At 43.3% G+C, this 16302-nt stretch overlaps 1 protein-coding gene across 2 annotated transcripts in view; it reads left to right on the top strand.

The window, feature by feature from the left end:
• Window positions 1-16302, top strand: part of rftn1a (raftlin, lipid raft linker 1a) — a 58600-nt gene that overhangs the window by 11288 nt on the left and 31010 nt on the right. Inside the window, exon 2 of one of the 2 annotated variants that reach the window (XM_021572569.3) lies at window positions 919-1108. In XM_021572569.3, the coding sequence (XP_021428244.3) occupies window positions 961-1108 (148 nt within the window). In that variant the 5' untranslated portion in view covers window positions 919-960. The remainder of the gene's footprint in view (window positions 1-918; window positions 1109-16302) is intronic. The other variant, XM_090209095.1, reaches the window with a different exon arrangement.

The following is a 16302-nucleotide window of genomic DNA, read 5'->3' as shown; positions in this document are numbered from 1 at the left end:
GTCTCCTCCAGTGCCAATGTTGTCATGGTCGACAGGGCAGGAAATCTGAGTTTCATTTCTGCTTTAATTCATTCTGATCAAACATGTCGCTCCCAATCACCCAGATTTGATTAGCGGATGCCCGTATCTGAGGCCACCAGCCATGTAATGGTTGACACATTCATATTCCTGTATTATTGGTGTGTGTACGTGTTCATGGTTGTGTGTGTGCGAGCTGTGTGTGCGTTGTGACACATTATTCCCCCATAGTTTCTCACGGCAGACAGAGGCAGGGTTTAATACTATAATGCAACACCTGTGACGGGTTTATATTTAGAAACAAGTTTATCTTTATGCTAATTATTTCTCTCTTCCCTCTCTCACCCCATCTCTCTCTCCATCTCTCTCCGTTCGGTCTCTCTCCCGCTCTATTTCTCTCCATCTCATTCTCTCCATCTCTCTTTCTTACCTGGCTTTATCTCTTCCTTTCAATCAAACTCCTCTCTCTCTCCCACTCTATTTCTCTCCATCTCATTCTCTCCATCTCTCTTTCTTACCTGGCTTTATCTCTTCCTTTCAATCAAACTCCTCTCTCTCTCCCACTCTATTTCTCTCCATCTCATTCTCTCCATCTCTCTTTCTTACCTGGCTTTATCTCTTCCTTTCAATCAAACTCCTCTCTCTCTCCCACTCTATTTCTCTCCATCTCATTCTCTCCATCTCTCTTTCTTACCTGGCTTTCTCTCTTCCTTTCAATCAAACTCCTCTCTCTCTCCCACTCTTTCTCTCCATCTCGTTCTCTTCACCTCTCTCTTTCTTACCTGGCTTTATCTCTTCCTTTCAATCAAACTCCTCTCTCTCTCCCACTCTCTTTCTCTCCATCTCGTTCTCTTCACCTCTCTCTTTCTTACCTGGCTTTCTCTCTTCCTTTCAATCTAGCTCCTCTCTATCTCTCCCTCCTCTCTTTCTCCCTGCAGAGGGATGGGCTGCAGGCTTCCTAAGCTGCGGAGGACTGGGGAGGAGAAGAGTCCCGGGAAGATCTACTCCACCCTCCGACGACCGCAGGTGGAGACCAAGGTGGGCGTGGCCTACACCTACCACTTTCTGGATTTCCTGCTGGGGAAGGAAGGTAGGGAATACTGACAGGCACACACACACACACACACACACACACACACACACACACACACTTCTAGCTCCAGTAGTGAATTCCAATTCAACCCCTAGTCATCATAAAGGATTAGACAGGAATCCATTTGATTTATACAGATCTATATGTCACCTGACCAAAGCACTGGTATATTCCAATCCATGTGCCAATGAGATTTATCAAACTCCAAGCGTTTACATTTTGTTGAATGACATGAAAATAGAGCTCTTTGGCGACGCATACCAGTGGTCGGTTTGGCATCGAAATGAGAATGCATGAGCAGAAAAGAACCTCATACCTACTGTAAAGTATGGTGTTGGATCTTTGATGTTATGGGGCTATTTTGATTCCAGGTTTGATTCCAAGTACCAGGACATTTTAGCCAATAACCTGGTTGCCTTTGCCAGGAGGCTGAAACTTGGCCACAAGTGGGTCTTCCTGCAAGACATTAACCCCAAGCACACATACAAATCCACAAATAAATAGTTAATTGGTCAAAAAATCAACATTTTACAATGGCCGTCTGTCTCCGGACTTGAACCCCATTGAAAACCTGTGGTTTGAATTGAAGAGGGCCGTCCATAAGAGCAGACTAAGGATATCAAGGATCTGGAAAGATTCTGTATGGAGGAATGGTCTAAGATCCCTCCCAATGTGTTCTCCAATCTCATAAAACAGAAAAAACATCTCAGTGGCTTTATCCTCACGTGGTGAGGTAATTAAAGGTATTAAAAACAGGAGTGTCAATCATTTTGACTCCTACCTTTTTAGGAGAAAAAAGTAGCACTTGTTAAAATATATTTTTTTACCTTAATTTCACCTTTATTTATACAGAACAAATTCTTATTTAGAATGATGACCCGTCTTTCTCTAAGGAAATGTACTAGTATAAAATAATATAATATCCCATTTTTTTTAGCATACAATATAGCTCGGTATTTTAATTATTTTATACTGTCATTTTTGCTCATCTTTATCAAGGGCGTCAATAATTTCAGACCCCACTGTATATGAAGTGGCTAGAAGTCTAATTTGGAATTCTGTAGCTCTTCAAGACCAAGGTTTGTAACCAGGGTGTATATTTCAAGATAATCTCAGTGTGAGTAGGCATCCCACAGTACCAAAGATTCAGCTGTACAGTTCAGACTAATCCACGCCCCCTTCCTACCTCTGAAAATGAGAGGAAGATGAGAGAGTACTGTAGTTGATGTTTTGCACAGTGTTTAGGGAATGAAGTGTGTGTGTCTTTGTGTGTGTGTGTTTTGCGCAGCAGTGTTTTGGGAGTGTTTGATGAGAAGTCCCATGAGGCTGCTGGGTTCTAAATATACTAATTCTGCTATTGTGACAGAACAGAAGAGATTGTGCAGAGAGAGTGAAAAGAGAGAGTTGGGGAGAGAGGGAGGGTGCGATAAAGGGAGATGTTTCTGGATTTTTAAACCTCACTTTGTCCATGTTAAAATGAACTTTCCCTCACACTCTATTTAGGAATGGATGCAGGAAGTTGAGTCAGTCAGTTGTTGAATTTGCTACATACACAGAACATTCAGCAGCCAGCCCAATACAGACAGTGGTTGCACTCCAAATGGCACCCTATTCCATATACAACAGGAACTAGGTTGCTTTTTATAGTGCACTATAAAAGGACTAGGGCACTATTTGGAACTCTAGCAGAGGAAGTCATGACCATCCAGACAACAGCTCTGAATTCAGCCTCCTCCATTTCTGTTAAGCTTATCATGAGATGGATGGGAGCCAGCTTAGAGCAGCACACATGCCCATGCTGTACTGTAGATGCAAATGCGTGCAAACACATAAAAAAAAGAACTCAACTCATCAAATCAAATGTATTGGTCACATACACGTGTTTAGCAGGTGTTTTTGCGGGTGTAGTGAAATGCTTGTGGTGTAGCGAAATGCATACACTCAACCTCACTTTAGTGCGCACACACACACACACACACAATAGATTTCAGGCTAGGGAGAATTGTCATCTTGTCTCTAGACAGACAGGCAGGTCATTTATATGGTAAATTCCTTGATGCCACATGAGCTCCTTATGTCTGCATAGCAGTGCTCTGCTGAGGGGATAAAGGAAGATACTCAGTATTGTTTTTGTGTGTGTGTACATATTTATGTGTGTGTCATGGAGAGAGACCAAGAGAGCGAGTGAAGGATTCCTGAAGGATTATCTGATTGTTTGTGAAGATTGAGACTTCATTCCCAGCAATGGGATTTGTGTGTGTAGACGCATGTGTGTATGAGACAAAGATGTGGTGTGTGTGTGTGAGAGAAACAGTGTTTGTGTGTGCATGTGTCCAGTGAGGAATCGGTCTGTCTCTCAGGCTGACATTGAAGAGAACCCACGGTCAAATTTACGCTTTAATTCAATTTAGTTTCCATTAATAATATTATTTCTCCCTCTGTGACTTCATGACTCCCACACAGTAATGACAAATAAATAACCATGTCTGTCTACTCATTTCCATTCAGAGACTATATCTAGTCACAGTTGTTAATTCACTCGGATACATGGGCTTGGCTTTGGATTGAACGGTTTCTCCTTCAAGGCATAGAGCAGGGATGGACAACTGGCGGCTCCCCTTTTTGAAAGTGTTCTGATCAATAACATATATCAAATGGAAGGTAATAAGAGTGTACCAAAGCTGTCATTAAGGCAAAGGGTGGCTACTTTGAAGAATCTCAAATATAAAATATATTTTGATTTGTCTAACACTTTTATGGTTACTACATGATGATATGTGTTATTTCATAGTTTTGATGTCTTCACTATTACTCTACAATGTATAAAATAGTAAAAACTAAAGAAAAACCTATGAATGAGTAGGTGTTCCCAAAATTTGACTGGTACTGTATATATATTTATATTTATAATTGCCTTCAGAAAGTATTCACACCCCTTGTCTTTTTCCACATTTTGTTGTGTTACTGCCTGAATTTAAAAGTGATTCAATTGTGATTGTTTTTATCTTTGCCCTACGCACAATACCCTTATAAATTCAAAGTGGAATTATGTTTTTAGAAATGTTTAAAAAATTAATGTAAAAAATCCAAGCTCAAATGTCTGTAGTCAATAAGTATTTAACCCCTTTGTTATGGCAAGCCTAAATACAGTTGAAGTCGGAAGTTTACATACACTTAGGTTGGAATCATTAAAACTCCACACTCCACACATTTCTTGTTAACAAACTATAGTTTTGGCAAGTCAGTTAGGACATCTACTTTGTGCATGACACAAGTAATTTTTCCAACAATTGTTTACAGACCAGATTATTTCACTTTTAATTCACTGTATCACAATTGCTTGGAAAATTCCTGAAAATTACGTCATGCTTTAGAAGCTTCTGATAGGCTAATTGACATCATTTGAGTCAATTGGAGGTGTACTCGTGGATGTATTTCAAGGTCTACCTTCAAACTCAGTGCCTCTTTGCTTGACATCATGGGAAAATCAAAATAAATCAGCCAAAATCAGCCAAATTCAGTCGAGCATTGAATTTCAAACACAGATTCAATCACAAGGACCAGGGAGGTTTTCCAATGCCTCGCAAAGAAGGGCACCTATTGGTAGATGAGTGAAAAAATAAACAGACAATAAATATACCTTTGAGCATGTTGAAGTTATGAAATACACTTTGGATGGTGTATCAATACACCCAATCTCTGCAACCTAATTTCAGAGCATTTCGTAATATTCTGTACGTAAATCCGAGACTCTCTGTTTAGTATGATATGTTACTAATTACAATTCGTATTATGTTTGAATATTCAAAACAGACAATATTTTATGAATTTGCAAAACGTATATGTTACATGTGCTAAACAGAGTGAGTAAGGTAGTGTAGTAAACAACCAAAGATTTCTAGACTAAAAGTGGTGAAAGTAGTAGCCTACAATAAGGAAAAACTCCAGGTTAAAATACACTTTATCTAATCCTTGGCCCAGATATCCTAATCTGACTTTGGTGCAGGTCATGTTGTTCTTCACATCGCCGTGTCTGGTAAACACACACTATGTGAAATAGAATCAAACCTGATATGTTGATATGCACAGGATACAAAAGGTTTACATGCTACAGTGAAATGGTTACTTCATATTTGTATTACAGCAATATCAAAACTAGGATGTGTCCAGATAAAACATATTTTAGAATTATTATTATACCCAGATACACTTGTCTAAATCGATAGGTTATGTTAAAGAAATGTTTTAACTACCCCCTAGCCACATCTAACTAAATGGATGGGTCACTATTGTCTAGACATGAAATACAATAGATGGCTGTCATCACCCCCAGACAAACCTGGCTAACTTGATCGGTCATGTAATCTGGTGAAGTGGAGTCTTTTGTTTAGACATGTAGCTAGCTAGCTAAAAAATGAACCATAATCCCAACCCATAGCTATGGTACAAATGGATTGTCATAGCTAGCCACCATGCATGAAATGCTGTAGTAGAAATCTGCAGATAGCTAAAGCTAACTAAATCAGTTCAATGTTAACTAGCTAGCTGACATTAGGCTATAACTAGCAATGCAAATGTCTTTCTGAGATACTAATAATATTACTACACAGATCATACATGTAACGTTAGCTAGTGAGCCAGCAAGCTAACGTTTGCGACCTAGCTAACAGTACACTTTAACTTGCAATGAAAACAACTTTCTGGCAAGTTTAGAAACGTATAATATCTGAAAATGTAACTTGACTCTTACCCGTATAAATGAATGAACGCTTCACAGCAGCGTGTCTTTTCTGTTTGGTTTGTAGCAAATCCAATACAACACATTACTGAGTACCACTTTCCATATTTTCAAGCGTAGTGGTGGCTGCATCATCTTATGGCAGTGGAGGCTCCTCAGAGGAGGATGGGGAAGTGAAACATTAAAGATATCCTTTTTAGATGAAATTATACTAAATATTTTCACGTCACCAAATAATTGATTAAAACACACTGTTTTGCAATGAAGGTCTACAGTAGCCTCAACAGCAATCTGTAGGGTAGCACCGTGGCGTTGCCGGAGGACAGCTAGTTTCCATCCTGCTCTGGGTACTCATGGAGGTTCATGGTTCTCATGGTTCTCACCCCCTTCCATAGACTTACACAGTAATTTTGACAACTTCTGGAGGATGTCCTCAAACTTTGCAGCATGAACTGACTTGTTGTGCACCCAATCAAAGGATCAGATAATGAATCTAGTACTGAAAGAATAAGCTACAGTTAGCTAGCACTGCATTGTATAAAATGTGGTGAGTAGTTGACTAAAAGAAAGACCATAGTTGAACAGTTTTGAACAAATGCATTTCTTCAAGAATCAAGAGAGAGCGTGAGTATTTTTTTCACTTGAATTTGTTCAAAACTGCTCAACTATTGTCTTTCTCTCTTTTAGTTAACTACTCACCACATGTTAGGCACTGCAGTGCTAGCTATATATATTTAGTATAGTTTTATCTGAAAAGGGTAACTTTAATGGTTCACTTTTTGAAATGTTTCACTTCCCCTTCCTCCTCTGAGGAGCCTCCACTGCCATAACATGATGCAGCCACCAATATGCTTGAAAATATGGAGAGTGGTACTCAGTAATGTGTTGTATTGGATTTGCTGCAAACATAAAACTTTGTATTCAAGACATTTTTGCACTATTACTTTATTTGTGATGGACTACTTTCTGCACACAGCCAGTGTGAACAAGATTGACTTGACACAACTGGCCAAACAAGCTGCAGCTAGCTACAAATCAAACGGAAAAGTCACGTTGCCATGAAGCGTTTATTAATTTATACGGGTAAGAGTCTAGCTACATTTTCAGATATGATAAGTTTCTAATTAAAATGAAAGAGATGCAAGAGATAGCGAGAGATAGCTATATTTTGTTGTATTTTTTCACTTAGCTAGCGAATGCAGCTAGCTAGTTTAGCCTACTCAAACACCCGGCTCAAACATAGAAGGATGCTATGTTAGCTAGCAGGCTATGGCTATCCACACAGGAACGTGTTTGGTTTTATTAATTAATTGCAACCAGGGGCCCGCCGGTATAACTGCTAAACTGCTTGCTGACTGTACACTGTACTGCATGATTGTAGCAGGTTTACTAGCTGGTTAATTCTAGTAACTATGTTGACAATGATGTAGGCTGTGTGTAGCGATTATGATATGACGGTTTGACTTGGAAAGTTTTTTTGCCTGGTCACAACTGTGTTGTGCACTAAAGTCCACAAGCGAAGGGAAAAGGTGAGAGAAGGAGAGCGCGTAGATGCTAGAAGGAATTGTTAAATGAAGAAAGTGATCATGCTGTTTGTATGTGGCTGCAATGAAAGGGAACTGTGTTTGTGTGTGATCAGGGGTGTATTCATTCCACCGATTCCGTTGGATTTATTTTTATAGTATCATAAACAGAAGCAAACAGAACAGAATGGGTATAAACATACCTGAATTTGTCCAATAGAAACTATTGTTTGCAATTGTTGGACTAATGCAGGGTTTCCCAAACTCGGTCCTGGGGACCCCATGGGGTACATGTGTTTTTTTCTTCTTCAAAGCACTACACAGCTGATTCAAATAGTCAACTAATCATGAAGCCTTGTTTGGGAAACACTGGATTATTGATTGCACCCTAGATCAGCTAGATGCAGGCAAAAGTGTGCAATGTAGTATTGAATGTGTCACTTTCTGTCACCTTGATTACTACAAATTTTCTCTCGACCTATGCACCTACGTTGTAAACTTTCCTTCATAGGTTGTTGCAACCTCATGATGGGTATAGGAACAATTTGAGTATCATGTAGTAGCCTAAACCTGTCAATGTTACATTGAGCTGGGTGACTGGAATAGATATTTATTTTTTAATTGAACCTTTATTTAACTAGGCAAGTCAGTTAAGAACAAATTCTTATTTAACATGATGGCCTAGGAACAGAGGGCTAACTGCCTTGTTCAGGGGCAGAACAACAGATTCTTACCTTGTCAGCTTGGGGATTCAGTCTAGCAACCTTTCGGTTTCTGGCCCAACACTCTAACCACTAGGCTGCCTGCCGCCCCAATATGAATGACAGTCATCCAGAAATAAGGCCATGCTCATAAAAAAATGATTGTCCTCCCTCATCTTAAACGGCAGTGACTGCCACTGTGTTATGGATTTGATTTTAATCTTTAAGGACTGGGGAGTTTTTCAGGATAAAAAATAAATGGAATGGAGCTAATCACAGGCAAAATCCTTGAGGAAAACCTTGTTCAGTCTAATTTCCACCAGACACTGGGAAATGAATTCACCTTTCAGCGGGACAATAACCTAATACACATGGCCAAATCTACACTGGACAGTGAATGTTCCTAAGTGGCAGAGGTATAGTTTTGACTTAAATCTACTTGATTATCTATGGCAAGACCTAAAAATGGTTGTCTAGCAATCATCAACAACCAATTTGACAAAGCTTGAAGAATTCTGAAAATAATAATGGGCAAATGTTGCACAATCTGTGTGTGGAAAGTCTCACATCTGTAATCGCTGCCAAAGATGCTTCTACAAAGTATTGACTTAGGGGTCTGAATACCTATGTAAATGAGAATTATGTATTTCATTTTCAATAAATTTGCTAAGATTTCTAAAAACATGTTTTCACTTTGTCGTTATGGTGTATTGTGTGTAGAGGGGTGAATGTTGAATTCAGGCTGTAACACAACTAAATGTAGAATAAGTCAAAGGGTATGAATACTTTCTGTATGTATGTATGTACAGTGCCTTGCGAAAGTATTCGGCCCCCTTGAACTTTGCGACCTTTTGTCACATTTCAGGCTTCAAACATAAAGATATAAAACTGTATTTTTTTGTGAAGAATCAACAACAAGTGGGACACAATCATGAAGTGGAACAACATTTATTGGATATTTCTAACTTTTTTAACAAATCAAAAACTGAAAACTTGGGCGGGCAAAAATATTCAGCCCCCTTAAGTTAATACTTTGTAGCGCCATCTTTTGCTGCGATTACAGCTGTAAGTCACTTGGGGTATGTCTCTATCAGTTTTGCACAACATTCCTCCTTGCAAAACAGCTCGAGCTCAGTGAGGTTGGATGGAGAGCATTTGTGAACAGCAGTTTTCAGTTCTTTCCACAGATTCTCGATTGGATTCAGGTCTGGACTTTTACTTGGCCATTCTAACACCTGGATATGTTTATTTTTGAACCATTCCATTGTAGATTTTGCTTTATGTTTTGGATCATTGTCTTGTTGGAAGACAAATCTTTGTCCCAGTCTCAGGTCTTTTGCAGACTCCATCAGGTTTTCTTCCAGAATGGTCCTGTATTTGGCTCCATCCATCTTCCCATCAATTTTAACCATCTTCCCTGTCCCTGCTGAAGAAAAGCAGGCCCAAACCATGATGCTGCCACCACCATGTTTGACAGTGGGATGGTGTGTTCAGGGTGATGAGTTGTGTTGCTTTTACACCAAACATAACGTTTTGCATTGTTGCCAAAAAGTTCAATTTTGGTTTCATCTGACCAGAGCACCTTCTTCCACATGTTTGGTGTGTCTTCCAGGTGGCTTGTGGCAAACTTTAAACAACACTTTTTTAGGATATCTTTAAGAAATGGCTTTCTTCTTGCCACTCTTCCATAAAGGCCAGATTTGTGCAATATACGACTGATTGTTGTCCTATGGACAGAGTCTCCCACCTCAGCTGTAGATCTCTGCAGTTCATCCAGAGTGATCATGGGCCTCTTGGCTGCATCTCTGATCAGTCTTCTCCTTGTATGAGCTGAAAGTTTAGAGGGACGGCCAGGTCTTGGTAGATTTGCAGTGGTCTGATACTCTTTCCATTTCAATATTATCGCTTGCACAGTGCTCCTTGGGATGTTTAAAGCTTGGGAAATCTTTTTGTATCCAAATCCGGCTTTAAACTTCTTCACAGCAGTATCTCGGACCTGCCTGGTGTGTTCCTTGTTCTTCATGATGCTCTCTGCGCTTTTGACGGACCTCTGAGACTATCACAGTGCAGGTGCTGTAACGATTCTCTTCTTGTGAAGTAGAGGCGGACCAAAGCGCAGCGTGGTGGTTGTTCATTGTATTTATTGACGACACTATACATGAACAAACTAACGGAAAAAAACAAGAAACGTGAGAACTCAAAACAGCCCTGTCTGGTGCAAACACAAAAACAGGAACAATCACCCACAAACACACAGTGAAACCCAGGCTACCTAAATATGGTTCCCAATCAGAGACAATGACGAACACCTGCCTCTGATTGAGAACCATATCAGGCCGAACATAGAACTAGACCAAAACATAGAAAAACAAACATAGACTGCCCACCCAACTCACGCCCTGACCATACTAAATAAATACAAAAACAAAGGAAATAGAGGTCAGAACGTGACAGTACCCCCCCCCAAAGGTGCGGACTCCAGCCGCAAAACCTTGACCTATAGGGGAGGGTCTGGGTGGGCGTCTGTCCGCGGTGGCGGCTCTGGCGCGGGACGCGGACCCCACTTTGCCATTGTCTCAGTCCGCCTTATTGTCCGCCTCCGTGGCTTACTCACCATGCCCACCCCTCTCAATGACCCCACTGGACAGAGGGGCTGCTTGGGACAGAGGGGCAGCTTCTCGGGACAGAGGGACAGCTGCTCGGGACAGAGGGACAGCTGCTCGGGACAGAGGGACAGCTGCTCGGGACAGAGGGACAGCTGCTCGGGACGGAGGGACAGCTGCTCGGGACGGAGGGACAGCTGCTCGGGACGGAGGGACAGCTGCTCGGGACGGAGGGACAGCTGCTCGGGGCGGAGGGACAGCTGCTCCGGGCGGAGGGGCTCTAGCGGCCCCTGGCTGACTGGCGGCACTGGCGGCCCCTGGCTGACTGGCGGCCCCTGGCTGACTGGCGGCACTGGCGGCCCCTGGTTGACTGGCGGCGCTGGCGCTGGGCTGACTGGCGGCACTGGTGGCCCCTGGTTGACTGGCGGCACTGGCGGCCCCTGGCTGACTGGCGGCACTGGCGGCCCCTGGCTGACTGGCGGCACTGGCGGCCCCTGGCTGACGGGCGGCATTGGCGGCTCCTGGCAGACGGGCGGCACTGGCGGCGCTGGGCAGACGGGCGGCACTGGCGGCGCTGGGCAGACGGGCGGCACTGGCGGCGCTGGGCAGACGGGCGGCACTGGCGGCGCTGGGCAGACGGGCGGCACTGGCGGCGCTGGGCAGACGGGCGGCGCTGGCGGCGCTGGGCAGACGGGCGGCGCTGGCGGCGCTGGGCAGACGGGAAGCTCTGGCAGAGGCGCCGGGCAGGCGGGAGGCTCCGGCAGAGGCGCCGGACAGGCGGGAGGCTCCGGCAGAGGCGCCGGACAGGCGGGAGGCTCCGGCAGAGCTGGAGAGGAGGAAGGCTCTGGACGGATGGGCCGGAGAGACAGCCTGGTACGGGGAGCTGCCACCGGAGGGCTGGGGTGTGGAGGTGGTGACGGATAGACCGGGCCGTGCAGGCGCACTGGAGCTCTTGAGCACCGAGCCTGCCCAACCTTACCCGGTTGAATGGTCCCGGTCGCCCTGCCAGTGCGGCGAGGTGGAATAGCCCGCACTGGGCTATGCAGGCGAACCGGGGACACCGTGCGCAAGGCTGGTGCCATGTAAGCCGGCCCAAGGAGACGCACTGGAGACCAGATGCGTAGAGCCGGCTTCATGGCACTTGGCTCGATGCCCACTCTAGCCCGGCCGATACGCGGAGCTGGAATGTACCGCACCGGGCTGTGCACCCGCACTGGGGACACCGTGCGCTCCACAGCATAACACGGTGCCTGCCCGGTCTCTCTAGCCCCCCGGTAACCACAGGAAGTTGGCTCAGGTCTCCTACCTGGCGTAGCCATACTCCCTGTTAGCCCCCCCCCAAGAAATTTTTGGGGCTGACTCCCGGGCTTCCATCCACGACGCCGCGCTGCCTCCTCGTACCAGCGCCTCTCCGCTTTCGCCGCCTCCCGTTCTTCCTTGGGGCGGCGATATTCTCCTGGCTGAGCCCAAGGTCCTTTACCGTCTAATTCGTCCTCCCATGTCCATACCTCCTCGCGCTGCTCCTGCTGCTGCTTTCTCCTTTGCCCATTACCACACCGCTTGGTCCTGTTGTGGTGGGTGATTCTGTAACGATTCTCTTCTTGTGAAGTAGAGGCGGACCAAAGCGCAGCGTGGTGGTTGTTCATTGTATTTATTGACGACACTATACATGAACAAACTAACGGAAAAAAACAAGAAACGTGAGAACTCAAAACAGCCCTGTCTGGTGCAAACACAAAAACAGGAACAATCACCCACAAACACACAGTGAAACCCAGGCTACCTAAATATGGTTCCCAATCAGAGACAATGACGAACACCTGCCTCTGATTGAGAACCATATCAGGCCGAACATAGAACTAGACCAAAACATAGAAAAACAAACATAGACTGCCCACCCAACTCACGCCCTGACCATACTAAATAAATACAAAAACAAAGGAAATAGAGGTCAGAACGTGACAGGTGCATTTATACGGAGACTTGATTACACACAGGTGGATTGTATTTATCATCATAAGTCATTTAGGTCAACATTGGATCATTCAGAGATCCTCACTGAACTTCTGGAGAGAGTTTGCTGCACTGAAAGTAAAAGGGGCTGAATAATTTTGCACGCCCAATTTTTCAGTTTTTGATTTGTTAAAAAAGTTTGAAATATCCAATAAATGTCGTTCCACTTCATGATTGTGTCCCACTTGTTGTTGATTCTTCACAAAAAAATACAGTTTTATATCTTTATGTTTGAAGCCTGAAATGTGGCAAAAGGTCGCAAAGTTCAAGGGGGCCGAATACTTTCGCAAGGCACTGTATGTATACACTGAACAAAAATATAAATGAAACATGTAAAGTGTTGGTCCCATGTTTCATGAGCTGAAATAAAAGATCACAGAGATTTTCCATATGCACAAAAAGCTTATTTCTCTCAAATGTTGTGGACAAATTTGTTCACATCCCTGTTAGTAAGCATTTCTCCTTTGCCAAGATAATCCATCCACCAGACAGGTGTGGCATATCAAGAAGCTGATTAAACAGCAGGATCATTACACAGGTGAACCTTGTGCCTGGGACAATAAAAGGCCACTCTAAAATGAACAGTTTTGTTACACAACACAATGCCACAGATGTCTCAAGTTTTGAGGGAGTGTGCAATTTGCATGTTGACTGCAGGAAGTTCCAACAGACCTGTTGCCAGATAATTGATTGTTAATCTCTTTACCATAAGCCATCTCCAACATCATTGAACAAAAATTTGGAAGTACCTCCAACCTTCATCACAACCGCAGACCATGTGTATGGCATCGTGTGGGCGAGCAGTTTGCTGATGTTCATATTGTGAACAGAGTGCCCCGTGGTTGTGGGGTTATGGTATGGGCAGGCACAAGCTATGGACAATGAACGCAATTGCATTTTATTAATGGCAATTTGAATGCACATAGACACCATGACGAGAACCCCAGGCCCCATTGTCGTGCCATTCACCGTCGCCATTACCTCATGTTTCAGCATGATAATACATGGCCCCATGTCACAAGGATCTGTACATAATTTCTGGAGGATGAAAATGTCCCAGTTCTTCCATGACCTGCGTATTCACCAGACATGTATGTCACCAATTGAGCATGTTTGGGATGCTCTGGATTAACGTGTACGACAGTGTGTTCCAGGTCCTGCCAATATCCAGCAACTTTCGCACAGCCATTGAAGAGGAGTGGGTCAATATTCCACAGGCCACAATCAACAGCCTGATCAACTCTATGCGAAGGAGATGTGTCGCACTGTATGAGGCAAATGGTGGTCACACCAGATACTGACTGATTTTCTGATGCACACCCCTACTTAATTTTTTTTACGTATCTGTATTCCCAGTAATGTGAAATGCATAGAAATTCATTTATTTAAATTGACTGATTTTCTTTTATGAAATGTAGCGCAGTAAAATCTTTGAAGTTGTTGCATATTGCATTTATATGAGTGAGTAAATGGAGGGAGAGGCCATTAAAGAAGGAGAAAAAGAGTGGGCGCGAAAATGTGTTAGGAAAGGAGAGAGAGGAGGAGAGTGAGGGTGGGAAAATGAGTCAGGTGTGATCACACAGTGACTAAAGCTTCTCTCCTCAACTGACACATTGGGGCTCTGAAGTCAGCTGCTGAGTTTTAGAGACACTGTAGAGAAAGAAACGCAGTTCTAATTCTGACTGGTGACGACCATGAAGGCTATAAAGCAGGTCAGTCAGAATAGGAACTTCAGGCGGTGTGGATCTTTTGTGTGCGCCCATATGTGCCAGGGACCAAGATGCATATAGCTGCCAAAGTTTGATGTATTCAGCTATTCAGATTGTTTGTTGAACGTAGCTTTCAAAACACATTGTATACTGAGCTATCAAAACAGATGATATATTGAGCTATCAAAACAGATGATATATTGAGCTATCAAAACAGATGATATATTGAGCTATCAAAACACACATATATTGAGCTATCAAAACAGATGATATATTGAGCTATCAAAACACACATATATTGAGCTATCAAAACAGATGATGTATTGAGGTATCAGAATGAGTGATTTAGGAGATTGCATGTGTTGTGTGAATCTATCAAAATGTGTGTACGGTGTTAATATTAAGCTCTGTAGAAAACGCATGAAGAGGTTTACTGATAGAATTTTAAACGTGACTGATGTAGTCAGTATTCAGACCGAGCAATATTCTACTCTCTAGACTACAGAAATGTCTTGGAGTGTTTTCAGTCAGTTCATCCGAACTCGGTGCACTTAGTCAAGCATTTCCTGTACTACGAATGCTCCAAACTCCGACCCCCACAGATTGTCTGCCTCCCACATTGCACCATATTTCCAACATATGGCGGCAGGTAGTGGTTAGAGCATAGTGGTTAGAGCGTTGGACTAGTAACCGAAAGGTTGCAAGATCAAATCCCCAAGCTGACAAGGTACCAATCTGTCGTTCTGCCCCTGAACAGGCAGTTAACCCACTGTTCCTAGGCCGTCATTGAAAATAAGAATTTGTTCTTAACTGACTTGCCTTGATAAATAAAGGTAAAATAAAAAATACAGGGAAATATGGGTACTGGTCAAAAGTAGTGCTGTATGTAGGGAATAGGGTGTAATTTGGGATGCATCCTGTGTGTTACGACCCTGACCAACAGCAGGCTCTTTCCTCATACCTCAGCGTTGTGTGTGTCTGTGTGTCTCATACCTCAGCGTTGTGTGTGTCTGTGTGTCTCATACCTCAGCGTTGTGTGTGTCTGTGTGTCTCATACCTCAGCGGTGGGGAAACTCTATGCTTTCAGTAGAGTATTATTTTATAGTCAGTGGTTGGCACGTATATCTCTGCTCCACTCTGCTAGTCATTAAAAGATACTGAGGAAATGTCAAGGAGGTATAATATGTCCTGGGGAGGGAGTAATCATCCCCACCACCCACTTACTCTTGACACACACAGATCCTCACCAGTCAGGATTACAGGAGCGTTGGGAGCTCAAGGTTCTATTTGGAGAACCTTGATAACTCATAATTCTGATTCCAGAATTCAATATTCCCATTCTGGAGTATAGCGGTTCTTAATGGTGAAGTGCTGATTAACACCTGGACCGTAAATGTCACCTTCCTCCGTCCCTCTGTCTGTCCCACCGGTCAAGACATACAGAGTCAAGAGGAGTGGGTATCCAAAATTCCCACTGGCAGAACCTGGCATTGTAAACTTCCAGAGAGTGTTCTCATGGCAGAGCGGAATGATAGCCCTCTTAAAGCCAATGTGGTAAACGTATAAATGAAATGACTCCTCCCTACCTCCTCCCTATTTCACTGCAGGGGGGAATTACCCAAATATGTTGTGTATGTCTTGCTGGTTAGTGTAATAGGAGTGTTAAGATAATGATGCCTAAATTACTGTTTAGTGACACAATCATATTGTATCCATCTCCAGCTGTTATTATGACCAGAGGGAGAGAATGAAGAGAGGGGAGGTGGGATGAATCCCTATAGATTCAGTGTTTTAGTATGAGATTTTAATGTTAGAAAAAAAGCTTGTTTCCATGTGATGAGTATGTGTGGCAAAGTGTGTGTAGATGTGTGTGTGTGTGTGTGTGCATGCTTGTGTATGTACAT

The sequence above is a fragment of the Oncorhynchus mykiss genome, chromosome 18 (assembly GCF_057628025.1).
Source record: "Oncorhynchus mykiss isolate SJ-2025 chromosome 18, ASM5762802v1, whole genome shotgun sequence".
Classification (NCBI taxonomy): Eukaryota; Metazoa; Chordata; class Actinopteri; order Salmoniformes; family Salmonidae; genus Oncorhynchus; species Oncorhynchus mykiss.
The sequence above is the reverse complement of the archived record's forward strand: the minus strand, read 5'-3'. Positions and strand labels throughout refer to the sequence as shown.